Genomic DNA, 14,645 nt, shown 5'->3' with positions numbered 1-14,645 from the left:
TGGAATGACCTCATCTTCGGTTTTTTAAAGACTTTGAGAAATATTGATGTTAACTCTTCTTTAAACATTTGATAAAGGGGGGCACCTGGGTGTCTCAGTGGGTTAAGCCACTGCCTTCGGCTCAGGTCATGATCACAGGGTCCTGGGATCGAGTCCCGCATCGGGCTCTCTGCTCAGTAGGGAGCCTGCTTCCCTCTATTTCTCTCTCTGCCTGCCTCTCCATCTACTTGTGATTTCTCTCTGTCAAATAAATAAATAAAATTAAAAAAAAAAAAAAGAAAACATTTGATAAAGGGACGCCTGGGTGGCTCAGTTGGTTGAGCGTCTGCCTTCAGCTCAGGTCATGATCCAAGGGACCTGGGATCAAGTCCCACATCAGGCTCCTTGCTCAGCAGAGTCTGCTTCTCCCTCTGCCTGCTGCTTCCCCTGCTTGTGCTCTCTCTCTGTCTCTCTCTGACAGATAAATAAAATCTTAAAAAAAAAAAATTGGTAGAATTCACCAGTGATCTGTTCCTGGACTTTTCTTTCTTGGGAGGTTTTAAAGGACTAATTCAGTCTCTTTAATGTTAAAGGTCTTTCAGACTTTCTATTTTATCTTGTTAGTTCTGATAAGTTTGTGGGTTTGGTTTTTTTTTTTTTTCTTTTTTCTTTTTCTTTTCAGGAATTTGTTCATTGCATCAGGGTTATCTGCAATTTTCTTAGTATTCTCATGCACCTTCCAGCGTCTGTAAGGTCAGTGTTAATGTCCCCACTTTCATTTCGTTTAATGATTTGGGTCTTCTTTTTTGTCAGGCTAGCTCAATATTTGCCAATTTTGTTAACCTTTCCAAAGAATCCACTTCTGGTTTTGTTACTTTTCTCTCTTCTTTTTCATTTCTCACCTCTCTTCTCTTTATTTCCTTCCCTTACTAACTGGGGCTTCATTTTCCTCTTCTTTGTTGTTGTTGTTGTTCTAAGATTTTATTTATTTATTTGAAAGACAGAATGAATGAGAGAGGGCGAGCACAGGAGCAGGGGCAGAAGGAGAGGGAGAAGCAGACTCTCCACGGAGCAGGGAGCCCAATGTGGGGCTTACTCCCAGGGCCCTGAGAGCACGACCCGAGCCAAAGGCAGACACTTAACTAACCGAGCCACCCAAAGTGCCCTTCTCTTTGCTCTTTCTAGGTTTTAAAGTGTGATTTGAGCCTTTTTTTTTTTAAACGATGTTATCTACAGCTGTCATTCCCCCTCTGAGCACGGGAAACATTGGAAACAATGGAAATCTAGACTCTTACTTTATTGCATACACAGTGAAAAAAAAGAGTTAACATTACAAGACTTCCGGCAGAAAACATAAGACGATCTTTATAAATTCTTAGGACACAAAAAGCACTAACCATTAAAGAGGCAGTTGGTAAATTGGACTTCATCAGAATTTAAAACTTACATTCACTGGTGATACTATTGAAAACAAAAATGTAAGCGACAGGCAGGAGAAAATCCCAGAGGCAAATACCTGTAACAAAGTCCAGTTCTACAGGTAAGGAAGGAGCTTGAAATCTGTTGGGCTGGCAGAAAGAAAGGGCTACTTAAGATGGCGAAAGTCCCCGCCACAAAACCTGAGCTCGGACAGGAGAACAAAGACCCAAGCAGGAATCTGAAAACCCTCCCACCCCGGGCTCCCGTGGACCAATGGGACCCCGGTGAGCAGGCGAAATATCCAAATAAGGGAAACTTGCCAAAAGACCCCTGAGCTCCCCTCAAGGCCCCTTAAAACCCCCTCCTCCCTGCTTTGGGCGTGACTTCCGCCACTCTGCTTTCCAGAGTCTCGGAACAAGGGTGCCCACCTCCTCCCGGCGCAACTTTCCTGGCTCCCCTTCTCCTGAGCCCTGAAACTTCGCCGGAGAGTGTTTTTAATAAATCTTGCCTTGCACCCGCTTTGCCTGTTGTTGTGTTTATCTCGCCAGAAAAGCTTTACAGAAACCACTGCTCCGGCCTAGAAAGTAGAAACCTGAACCAACTAAAAAATCAGCAGCTCTTCTGGGATCTGGGAGAGAGAGGAGGACATAGGCAACATGCTGCCTCAAAGATTAGAGAGACAGACAAATAGAGTAACAGCTTCCATGACCCGCAACCACAAACAGAAATCACCATGGGAGCAAGCGCTGAGTGGGAAGGCCGCTGTGACCGAGGAAACACCGGAGGCGCGGTGTGGACAACTGAGGATTACAAAGTCCTGGGCACTGATTCATGGGGTCCCCCACAGTTTGATGAGATCGGCCTCCGGGAGCTTGACCAGGCTTTCACAGTAAGTATCAGAGGAAAAAGCCCCTTGTTCTTCCAGTAGGTGGAGGGAAAAGGAACCAAATGTGAAATACACTAGAGCACCCTGTTCTCACGTGACCTGCCCTCAGGACACACTTGTAGGAGCCTAATCTGCCCTGGGTCATACCAGCACCTAAATGACCTGGAGGAAGGACAAGACCCAAATCCCATCAGTTCCACCAACTTGGGGGAAGGGGAATGCCCACCTCCAGTCCACTCTGGCCATCCTCTCCTAACGGGAAGAAAAAAATGATAAACACTTTTTAAAGTTAACAGTCAGTGGTAGAAGCTCCGTAAAAAGACTGAGACCCAACCACAAGGCTCTAGAACACTTGCCCTACACCTTGTCATCCCGTTACTAAAGGCCTTTTTACAGCCCTTGGGCATACACGGTGCATCAGACCCCAGTGTCAAGAAAAAAATCCAAGGCATACCAAAGGGGAAAAACAATTTTTTGAAGAGACGGCAAGCTTCAGAACTAGACATGGCCAGGATTTTGGACCTAACAGATGGGGAATTTTTTTAAAAGCTATGATTAGGGCACTGGGTGGCTTAGTCGGTTAAGCATCTGACTTTGGCTGAGGTCATGGTATGTCTTACAGAATTTTTACTCTGTTGGTGCTCATGTTCTTGGTCAACCTGCTTCAAAGAATGAAGATGTAGACCAGACAGAGCGCTGGGCAGCAAAGCAAGGTTTATTGAGCGATGTACTGGGAGACAGCAAAATGACAGAACAAAGTTCCCAAGGAGTGAGGGGGCCTGAACCGGTTCCCACCAGAGTTTCTGCTCTAGGGGATTGTATGGACTTGTTGGCGGCTGGTTTTTTTTTTTTTTTTTTAAGATTTTTTTTTTTAAAGTCTTATTTATTTGTGAGAGAGAGAGCGAGCGAGAGCGAGCATCGGCAGACAGAGTGGAAGGCAGAGTCAGAGGAAGAAGCAGGCTCCCTGCGGAACAAGGAGCCCGATGTGGGACTCGATCCCAGGACGCTGGGATCATGACCCGAGCCGAAGGCAGCTGCTCAATCTGAGCCACCCAGGCGTCCCAGATTTTATTTATTTTATTTGACAGATAGAGATCACAAGTAGGCAGAGAGGCAGGCAGAGAGAGAGGGAGGCAAGCACAGAGCCTGATGCGGGGCTCGATCCCAGGACCCTGGGATCATGACCTGAGCTGAAGGTAGAGGCTTTAACCCACTGAGCCACCCAGGCGCCCCATTGGCGGCTGTTTTAATCAGATTAACCCTTCCCTGTGCTGTCATCCAATCAGATTTTTTGTCACCTATCTACCATTGCGGAAAGGGCTCCTTCCAGGGTGGTAAAATCCTTTTAATGGTGGTTTCTTCTTGGGTGTGTGTGTTGGGGGGGGGGCTTATCTCTGTCTACCTCGGTTCCTGCTATCTTTCATCATCTGGGTCCTGGGATCAAGGCCCATCAAGCTCCATGTTGGGCTTCCTACTTGATAGAGTGTCTGTCCCTCTCCCTTTGCTCCTCCCCCCCACCATGCTCTCTCTGTCTCTCAAATAAATAAAATCTTAAAAAAATAAAAATAACACATCTATGATTAAAATGCTATGGGCTGTAAAGGATAATGAGATAGCTTGAGAACAGGTGGGCAATGTAAGTACAGAAGTGGAAATCCTAAGAAAAAACTAAGAAGAAAGGCTAACAACAACAACAAAACCACTGTAAAAGAAATGAAGAATGCTTTTGATGGGTTTAGTAGGAGAAATGAGAAATGAATCTGAGCTTGAGGATAAAGCAATTAAAACTATTAAAACTGAAAAAGAGAACAGAGACTGAAAAATAGTATTCAAGGACTGTGGGACAACTACGAAGGTCTGACATATACATAATGGGGCTACCAGAAGAAGAAAGAAAAGCACAGAAGAAATATTTGAAATAATGATGGAGAATTTCCCCCAGATTAATGACAGATACCAAATCACAGATCCAGGAAGTTCAGAGAACACCAAGAAGATAAATGCCAAAAAACTACAACTAGGCATATTATTTTTGAATCACAGAAAATGAAAGATAAAAGTTTTTGAAAGAAGCCAGAGGAAAGAGTTAAGTAACTTTTCCCACTCAATGGTGAGAAACTCAAGGCTGGGGCACCTGGGAGGCTCAGTAGGTTAAGTGTCTGCCTTTGGCTTCAGTCATGATCTCGGGATCCTGGGATCGAAACCTGTGTCAGGCTCCCTGCTCAATGGGGAGTCTGTTTCTCTCTCGCCTGTCGCTCCCACTGCTTGTGCCCTCTCTCTCTCTCTCTCTCTCAAATAAATAAATAAATAAATAAAATCTTAGGAAAAAAAAAAAAGAAAGAAAGAAAGAAACTGAAGGCTTTCCCACTCAGATCAGATACAAGGCAAGGATGTCCCTTCTTACCATCCTTTTCAACATCATACTGGAAGTCCTTGTTAACGCATTCAGGCAATAAAAGGAAATAAAAGGTGTACAGACTGGGAAGGAAAAAAAAACCATCTTTGTTCATATGTGACTTTATCACCTATCTAGAAAATCCAAAATAATTGACCAAAACAGCCCTGGAACTAAGAAGAGATTATAGCAGGGCTGCAGGATTCAGGTTAATATACAAAAGTCAATTGATGTCCTTTAAACCAGCACTGCACAAGTGGAATTTGACAATAAAAACCCAACAGCATCTACATTAACACCCCCAAAAGTGAACTGCTTTGGTATGACTCTAACAAAATATGTACAAGGTCTCTGTGAGGAAAACCAAATGCTCTGATGAAAGATATCAAAGAAGCAAATAGATGGAGAGGTAGTCCATGTTCATGGATAGGAAGACTCAGTAATGTCAAGATGTTGGTTCTTCCCAGGTCAGTCTATAGACTCGATGCAGTCCCAGTGAGACTCCCAGCAAGTTCTTTGTGGCTATTGACAAACGGATTCTAAAGTTTATGTGGAGAAGCAAAAGATGCGGAATAATCAACTCAATACCAAAGGAGAACAGGGACACCTGGGTGGCTCAGTGGGTTAAGCATCTGTCTTCAGCTCAGGTCATGATCTCAGGGTCCTGGGATCAAGCCCCATATCAGGCTCCTTGCTCAGTGGGGAACCTGCTTCTTTCTCTGCCTGCCAGTCCCCCTGTTTGTGCATGCTTTCTATCTGACAAGTAAATAAAATTTAAAAAAAATACTGAAGAACAAAGTCAGAAGACTGATGCTACCCAACTTCAAGACTTACTATTATAAAACTGCAGTAATCAAGACAGTATCATGCTGGTATGAGAATAGACAAGTGGGTCAATGGAACGGAACAGAGAGCCTAGGAATAGATCCTCCTAAATGATCAGACCCATCAACTGATCTTTGACAAAAGAGCAAAAGCAGCGCAATCGAGTAAAGACAGTCTTTTCAGCAAGTGGTGCTGAACAACTTGGACATTCCCCCCTACCAAAAATGGAGGTAGACAGAGACCTTCCACCCTTCACAAAAACTAACTCAAAATGGTTTATAGATCTAAATATAAAATGCAAAACTATAAAACTCCTAGAAAATACCACAGAAGAAAACCTAGATGAGCTTGGGTATGGTGATGACTTTTCTGATACAACACCAAAGGCATAATCCCTGAAAGAAATAATTGATAATCTGGACTTCATTAAAATTAGAACCTCAGCTCTGCAACAGATGATACCAAAAGAGTGAGTAGAGGGGCATCTGGCTGGCTCAGTGGGTTAAATCCTCTGCCTTCGGCTCAGGTCCTGATCCTGGGGTCCTGGGATCGAGCCTCACATTGGGCTCTCTGCTCAGCGGGGAGCCTGCTACCTCCTCTCTCTCTGCCTGCCTCTCTGCCTACTTGTAATCTCTGTCTGTCAAATAAATAAATAAAATCTTAAAAAAAAAAAAGAAAGAAAGAGAGAGTGAGAAGAGAAGCCACAGACTCAGAAAGCATGTTTGCATAAGACACAACTGACAAAGAACAGTCATCCAACATATATGCAAACCTCTTAATACTCCACAATAAGGAAAAACAAACAGGGGCGCCGGGGTGGCTCAGTTGAGCATACGACTTGGTTTTTGGCTCAGGTGACAACGTCAGGGTGAAGAGATTGAACCCTCTGCCAGACTCCGTGTTCGGCTGGGAGTCTGCTTGAGATTCTTCCTCTCCCCCCCCCCCGTTCCTTCCCTTACTCTCGCTCTTTGTCACTCTTTCTCTTAAACAAACAAACAAACAAACAAATAAGAAAAAGTAACCTAATGAATAAATGTGCTGAAGACTTGAACAGACACTTCATCAAAGAAGATAGACAGGTTACAAATTAATGTATGAAAAAAGGCTGCAAATCCTATGTCATCAAAGGATTGCAGATTAAAATGAGATGCTATTACACAACTGTTAGGCCAAAATCTGGAACACGGACACCACCAGATTCTGGTGGATGTGGAGCGTGAACTCTCATTTATTGCTGGTAGGATTGGAGAATGGCACTACCACTTTGAAAGACAGGTGGGTGGTTTCCTACAAAACTAAACACGCTCTTAGCCCAGGATCCGGGGGTTGCACTGTTGATATTTATCCAAATGAACTAAAAAGTTATGTCCATGCAAAAACCTGCCCATAGATGTTTGTAGCTGCTTTATTCATAATTACTTAAACCTGGAAGTAACCAAGAGGTTCTTCATGAGGTTCATGGATGAAACTGTGGTACATACAGAGAATGGAGTATTATTCAGTGCTTAAAAAAAAAAAAAAAAGAGCTGTCAAGACATGAAAAGACATGGAGGAACTTTAAATACACGTTACTAAGTGAAAGAAGCCAATCTGAAAGGCTACATACTGTGTGGTTCCAGTTATATGATATTCCGGAAGAGGACAATCTATGGAGACAATAAAGAGATCAGTGGTTGGCAAGGCTGAGACTGAGGAGGGAAGAGAAGGCATAGCACAGAGGATTTTTAGGGCAGTGAAAGCCTTCTAGGATATAATGAGGCGTATCTGTCTATGCATTTGTCCAAGCTGGGTAGAATGGACAATTCCAAGAGTGAATCTTCAGTGTTAATGTTGGACTCTGGGTAATAATGATGTATTCGTGTGTGTTCATCAGTTGTAACAAGTACTCCTCTGGGGAGGGATGCTGACCATGCATATATGGGCGCAGTGAGTATATTGGAAAGCTCTGTACTTTCAATTTTGCTGTGAACTTAAAACTGCTCTAAAAAAATTAAGTCCTTTAAAAAAAAATGGTCAAAGGAACTCATGCAGACAATTCCCAAAGAAATATACAAATTCCCAAGAAGCACATGACAAAATATTCCCCATCAGTAGTTATCAGGAAAAAACAAACGAGGTACACTTTTAACCCAGTGGGGTGACTGAAGTTTAAAAGATTTAGTGGAGAAACCGGAAATCTTACACTTGCTTATAGGGATGTAAGGTGGTAAAATCGCTTCAGGAAGTGGATTGTAAATTCTCGTAACATTATAAAGACACACCCTCTAATGCAGCAATTCCACTCCTTGGTTATTGATTCAAGTTAAATGAAAACATGTACATTGAAAGGCGTGTACAGTAATATTCATAACAGTTTTATTCATCATAGCAGAAAACTTAAAATCACCCAGTAGCCATCAGTAGATGAGGGAGAAAAATTGTGGTATATTCATTTAACGATATCATACCCTACAGGGAAAATGAATTGCTGATACATGCAGTGACATCTCTGATCCTCACACACTTCATGTTGAACAAAAGAAGACTGAGAAAGGAGGGCATAACATATAATCCCATTAAAAAGAGTTCTAAGGGCACCTAGAGTTCTAGGTGGCTCAGTTAGTTAGGTGTCTGAATCTTCATTTCGGCTCAGGTCATGATCTCAAGGTTGTGACTTTGAGCCCCTCGCCAAGCATGGAGCCTGGTTAAGATTCTCTCTCTCCCTCTGCCCCTCCCCCCAAAAAAGAAGTTTGAAAAAGACTAAATTAATCTATGGTGATAGGTAAGGTGATATAAATGAGATCTCCAGCTCCATTTGGGTGAGTGTGGAGAAGGGAATTACTAAAGAGGGTTCCAAGGGCACTTTCTGGGATGAAAAAAAAGTTTGGTTTTTTTTTTTTTATCATGTTTGGAGTTGGTTACATGAAATTATGGAGTTGTTAAAAGTCCTCAAACTGTGCTCTTAGAATCTCTGTATTTTATTGTGTCTAACTTCACATAAACTACATAAAGTTGACAAAAATTAAAGGATTATGAGGGAAGGGGCGCCTAGGTGGTTCAGTGGGTTGGAGCCTCTGCCTTCGGCTCGGGTTGTGATTCCAGGGTCCTGGGATCGAGCCCTGTGTTGGGCTCTCTGCTTGGCAGGGAGCCTGTTTCCCCCTCTCTCTCTGCCTATTTGTGATCTCTGTCAAATAAATAAATCAATCTTTTTTTTTTTTAATTTTTTTTTTTAAGATTTTATTTATTTATTTGACAGACAGAGATCACAAGTAGGCAGAGAGGCAGGCAGAGAGAGAGGGGGAAGCAGGCTCTCCGCGGAGCAGACAGCCCGATGTGGGGCTCGATCCCAGGACGCTGGGATCATGACCTGAGCCGAAGGCAGAGGCTTTAACCCGCTGAGCCACCCAGGCGCCCCTAAATAAATCAATCTTAAAAAAAAAAAAGGATTATGAGGGAAAAGGGAAGATGAATAATGTTGAAATCGGTAGAAATTATAACAAAAAATTCAGTAATTCATTAAGAGATCAATTTCAAGTAGAAATAATGAGTAAAAGATTCTCGGGTTATTGATAATGTAAATGATGAAGGATGAGTGTATGCTCACACTGGAGAAAGTATGAAATTTTAAAAAAGATTTATTTTAGAGAGAGAGAGAGAGCATTTGAGCAGGGAGATGGTTAGAGGGAGGAAGAGAATCTCAGACTCCCCACTCAGCATGGAGCCCCACATGGAGCTTGATCCCAGGACCCTAAAATCATGACCTGATCTGAAACCAAGAGTCAGACCCCCATCTGGCCACCCAGCCATGCCAGAAGTACTGAAATTCTTTTTTTTTTTTTTTAAAGATTTTATTTCTTTATTTGACAGAGAGAGATCACAAGTAGGCAGAGAGGCAGGCAGAGAGAGAGAGAGGAGGAAGCAGGCTCCCTGCCGAGCAGAGAGCCCGATGCGGGACTCGATCCCGGGACGCGAGATCATGACCTGAGCCAAAGGCAGCGGCTTAACCCACTGAGCCACCCAGGTGCCCCCTGAAATTCTTTTTTTTAAAAGATTTTATTTATTTGAGAGAGAGCGCATGTGTGAGAGAGTACAAGCATGCTGGGGTGGGGGTTTGTGGAGGGGCAGATGGAGAGGGAGAAGCAGATTCTCTGCTGAACAGGGAGCCCAACACAGGGCTTGATCCCAGGACCCTGAGATCATGACCTGAGCTGAAGGTAGATGCTTAACCAACTGAGCCACCCAGGCACTCCAAAGTATTGAAATTTTGACATAAAATACTGACATATAAAAGTTACAATATGTTTCTAAAGATGAGAGCATCTATGACAACCTTATAATAATGTGTCATCAATCTTAAATATTTAGACTCAGTCACTACATCAGAAACTATGTGCTCTGGAATCTTACAGGTCATGTGTGAAAAATAAAAGTTGGTAGTAATTTTGACAGTCCTAAATATTTACATGATGACATTATCAGATGGAATTATTAATTTGAAACTTTTATAAACTTTATTTTTAAGCTTTTATTTATTTAAAGATTTCATGTATTTATTTGAGAGAGTGCACCTGCACACAGAGTAAGAGGGCGAAAGAGATTCCCCAGTGAGCAGAGAGACCCACGCAGGGCTCAATCCCAGGACCCTGACATTGTGTCCCGAGCCCAAAGGCAGATGATTAACTGACTGAATCATCGACACCCACCCCTATCCTTTTTCTAAAAAGATTTATTATTTGAGAGAGAGAAGAGATCGAGGGAGCGGAAGGAAAGGAAGAAGAGAGAGAAAATTTTTCTCCAGCAGACTCCCTGCTGAGCACAGAGGCGGACTTGGGGTTTGGTCTCACAATCCTGAGATCGCCACTTCGGCCAAAATCAGGAGCCTGACACTGAACCGACTTAGCCGCCCAGGCGCCCCTAAGATTTTACGGGATCTCAACACCCAATGTGAGGCCCAAATGCACAAGCTCAGATCAAGAGTTGTGTCCTCTACTGAGCCAGCCGCGCCCCCAAACTTTCATAAACTTTTATTTATTTGACAGACAGAGATCACAAGCAGGCAGAGAGGCAGGCAGAGAGAGAGGAGGAAGCAGGCTGCCCGCCGAGCAGAGAGCCCGACGCGGGGCTCGATCCCAGGACCCCGAGATCATGACCCGAGCCGAAGGCAGAGGCTTAACCCACTGAGCCACCCTGGCGCCCCCAAACTTTCATAAACTCTTCATAAAATTTCACCCCCCGGGCGCGAAAAAAGCCTGCGTTCCCTTTGTGTTCGCGGTGGACAGTGAGCTTCGACCTATGGTTGAGGCAATTCAAGTGCGTGAGGCAAAAGCCCACAATCTCAGTCGAGCTGTGTTTGAAGTTTGTTTCTTGGGGGAGGGATTTTTTTTTTTTTTTTAGTGGGTTTTGTCTGTTTAAAAAACGTATAGTTTGTGCGAGTCGCTCCAAATACTCATTTTACTGCTGATTTTGTATTCCTAACGGGGGGTGGGGCTGCCGCCAGCCGCGCAGGCTCCGGGGCCGGGGCGCGCCCCGGGTCCGGGTGTCACAGGACGCGGCGTCGCGTGTCCGCACCTGCGGGGAAGTCGCGAAGCCGGAGAGCCGCACACGCGGCGCGGGCCGCCCCGGGGCGCGAGAGCGCGGCGGCCGGACTGAGGCGGCGGCGGCCGAGACTCGGGAACTTCCCGCCTCCGCGGGCCGGTGCCTCCTTCAACCCGCGAACCCGCGCCTCGCGACCCGCACGCGGCCGCTCACAGACCTGCCCCAGCCCGGCCTCCCGCCCTGCAAGTGAAGCCGCGGGCGCGCCGGGGGCCCCGGCCCCGCTCGGGACTCGGGGGGACACCGGGGTGATCCTCCCGCGTCCGCCCGGCCGTGCCGGGGGGCGGGCGGCGCCTTCCGCGAGAAGCCAGGGCCGCACCACGGGCGCGACGTCGGCGCCGAAGGAACCCCGGCCGTCCCTTCGCGGGGACACGCGCACACGCGTGTAACGGCGACGCCCGCCTAACGGTCCTGGGCGGGGGAGGGGCGGCCCGAAGCTTCGAGAATCCGGGCGGGTAACAGTCGCGCCTCGCGCCGTCGCGCGGCCCGGGGACGGTTCCGGGGCCACAACGGCCGCGCGGGGGGCGGGGCCTCCGAGCCACGCCCCCCGCCGGGAGGGTCTCCCCGGCCGCGCACGCCCCCGCGCCCATTCAGTCTTCGGGGACGGCCCCTGCGCGGAGGCCGCCGCTCCGGCCCTCGGCGGCGTCGTCTGGCAGCGGCCACTGCGGCCCGTTCCCGCCTCCGCCGTGTGAGGGGAGGCAGGGGGACGCCCCCTCGCCTCCGAGGCCGGGGTAGGCGGTCAAAGCCGGGCGGGCTTCCCGGTGCTGGTGGCTGCTGTCCCTGCGGAGTCTCGGGTATCCTTTTTCTGTAGTCCCAGGGGCCGCGAAGCCCCCAAGTAGGTGCTGATTACGTATCATTATATTTTAGGTACTTAAAGGCGACCAAAAAGGGAAAAAAGTCCTTCTCGATCTGTAGCACACCGTGTTGAAGCACCTGAGGCGCGGAAAGAGAAGACAAGGGACGGAACCAAAAAGGCAAGAGCGTAGGAGCCCGAGCCCTTCGGGGCTGAGGGCCGGCGTGCGGCCCTTACCGGAAGCAAGCCCTGGGCGGGGCTGCGTTCTTCGCTCCGCAGCCGATGCCCCGCCCTCCTCAACACGGACGCTCTCCATTGGCCGAGCCCGGCAGCCCGGAAGTGGCGTCAACGTCTCGGCCTCGCGGCGGAGCCCGAGTGCGCCTCGTCCTACACCCCGCCCCTCGGCGCACCAAAACAAGCCCGCGGCAGTCGGGGCGGGGCCTGCGTTGGTCCGACGCCGCGCGCACGCGGGGGGGGCGGGGCTTTCGCGCGCGGCGCCCCCGGGTTGGGCGACCGAGTGGGGACGGAGGCGCCGGGGTGCTGGCCCGTGCATCCGCCCTCGGCCGACTGTTGAGCCGAGGCATGGAGATGGGCTAGCGGCCGACGCGAGGCGGAGCGGGGTGAGGACAGCGGCGGGCTCGAGGCCGCGACCCGGCGGGCGTGAGCGCTCGTGCGCGACTGGTGCGCGCGGGGCCGCGTGGAGTAACCGCCGCGGCGCGTGAGGCCCGGCGGGTGGGGGAGGGGCGGCGCGAGCGGGGCGGCTGCCCTCAGGAGGGCCGCGGCGCGGGAGGCGGGAGCAGCCCGCGGGCGCCGCCTGCAACCCGGGGGCCCGGGCGTCGGGACCCCCGCCCCTCCCTCGCCGTCGTGTCCTCTGCGCTCTGGCCGCTGCGTCGTTTCTTCGGGGAGCCGTCGGGGGCTCGCGGGAGACCGCCTCCCCTTCCGGAGGGAGTGCGGGTCCCGGGTGGCCCGTCTCCCGGCCTGGAGGCGCCGCGGCCGGCGGAGGGGCTCTGCCGCCTCCCCGCCTGCCGGGGCTGCGAGGGGACGAAGACGCGCTCGGCCCGGCGGGACCCGGGCGCGGGGCTGGCAGGGGGGAGAAGCCCCGGTGAGGAAGAGACTGGCGGCCCGAGGGCTCGCTGGCCTGCTGTCCGGACCGGGGGACGGTGTCGGGCGCCGTGCCCGCCGCTCCCCTGCGGAGTCGGAAGCGCTGCCCGCGGCCGGCCGCCGGACCTGCCCGAGCCCGAGCCGGTGGAGGCCGGTGCCGTCTGCCTCCGCTTCCCTGGCCTGAGAGGACGTTTTCTGTCTTATTCCAGAAATGCTCTCGTGGGGCGGAGTCTGGGTCTGTGTGAGCAAGTCCTGTCCCGCTCCCGAGGACGCCTCGGAGCCGCGGCTGAGCATCACTTCTCTGTAGGCCGCTAGCCCAGGTATTTATTTTTTTTTTTTTTTAAAGAAACGTTTAGGACACTTTCCCGCCCCTTAGCACGTGTGAAGCGCTGGAGTAGAAACCTGCCCTGACGGACTCGGGACTGGGGAGGACGGAGCCCGTGGGGGTGGGAGGCCAAGTCAGCCGGCCCGGTGAGCGCTGGGGGCCGGCGTGGAAACCCGTGCCAGGCCCGAGAGGACAGCGGGGAAGTCCTCGCAGACGGAGCGGATGGCTCCTTCCCGACAAGCCCAGGGCTGTGCTGACACTCGGGTCGCCCGGCGGGCAGAAGCCCTCAGATCTTTTTATCAGAATCACTGGGGACGTTCCTTTAAAACATGGAATCTGAATTTTACTTATCTCCTCTCTTAGTTCCTTTGGTGACTCCGGTGTGCATTGCGGGTGAAGAACCAGGCGGAGGGATGAAAGGCGGATGTTGAAGGCAGTTGAAGGAGCTTGTACAAAGGCAGGGGATGCCACATACCACGAAGCGTTTTCGGAGGAGCAAGGGAGGGAGAGTGGCAGGAAATGCCAAAGCCAGGTTAGGGAGGCCTTCCGTTGGGGAGGTCAGAAATTAGAACTTTATCCCCAGACTGTAAGAATGCAAAACTCGGTTTTTGGTTTGCCCTTCACCCGCATTTTGGAGGAAATACTATTGGTGGTGGATGAAATCAGGCAAAGATACTTAGGTTTCTGTAATCCACACAGATGGTGAAAATATATTCATCCTACTCAGGCGGTGGCAGTGTCACTGAGAATAAAGTGCAGGGACGAGAAGGGAGATGGACTTTACGGAATTCATGAAGATGGGGGTTAAGGGAGGGAAACTGCAGGATAATTACCAGGTAACTGATTTGAGCACTGAAGGGATCCTAATGTCCGCACACAGGGTGAATAACAGATGTAAGGGGCGGGTCTCACTCTGTTTTGACTTTGGTGGTGGCTGTCAGGAGAGGTTGGCTTCGCCAGGTTGGATATTGACTAGAAACTGTAGGTTAGGTTAGGTTACTGATTGAGCTGCCACTGATTGAGTGGCTCCGTTAGAGTGAATCCTCACACCGAGAGTGGTAGCTGCATCCTCGGTCCCTGGGTGGCTTCATTACAGGTGGTAGTGGAAGCGTGGTTTGAGTTAGGTCACTCAGAAAGAGGACGTCGAGCGAGGAGTGCTGAGGCAAGCCTTTGGAAACTCGGGAGGAAAGAGTAAGTGATTGTGAAGGAGATGAGGTGGAGGAAGTGAAAGGTTGGTATGTCGTCCTAGCTGAAGAACGGATGGTGGGTATTCCATATGCTTCAGGGGAGGCGAGCCCAGAACGTCTGGGATTTGCCAAGACAGATTATTAGGGACTATTGGAAGAAACGC

At 49.3% G+C, this 14,645-nt stretch overlaps 1 protein-coding gene across 8 annotated transcripts in view; it reads left to right on the top strand.

The window, feature by feature from the left end:
* Positions 1-2,122: 2,122 nt before the first annotated feature.
* SETX (senataxin) overlaps positions 2,123-14,645 on the top strand; it is a 93,792-nt gene continuing 81,269 nt past the window's right edge. Inside the window, exons 1-5 of one of the 8 annotated variants that reach the window (XM_082696053.1) lie at positions 2,123-2,287; positions 10,523-11,806; positions 11,943-12,049; positions 13,179-13,289; positions 13,658-13,826. In XM_082696053.1, the coding sequence (XP_082552179.1) occupies positions 13,759-13,826 (68 nt within the window). In that variant the 5' untranslated portion in view covers positions 2,123-2,287; positions 10,523-11,806; positions 11,943-12,049; positions 13,179-13,289; positions 13,658-13,758. Of the gene's footprint in view, positions 2,288-9,980; positions 12,050-12,144; positions 12,489-13,178; positions 13,290-13,657; positions 13,827-14,645 lie in introns of those variants that run through there. The other 7 variants (XM_082696055.1, XM_082696059.1, XM_082696057.1 and 4 more) reach the window with 7 other exon arrangements.

The sequence above is a fragment of the Mustela nivalis genome (genome assembly GCF_964662115.1).
Source record: "Mustela nivalis genome assembly, chromosome: 13".
In the NCBI taxonomy this organism is placed as follows: domain Eukaryota; kingdom Metazoa; phylum Chordata; class Mammalia; order Carnivora; family Mustelidae; genus Mustela; species Mustela nivalis.
Note: the sequence above shows the minus strand (reverse complement) of the source record. Positions and strands in the feature narration are given on the sequence as shown.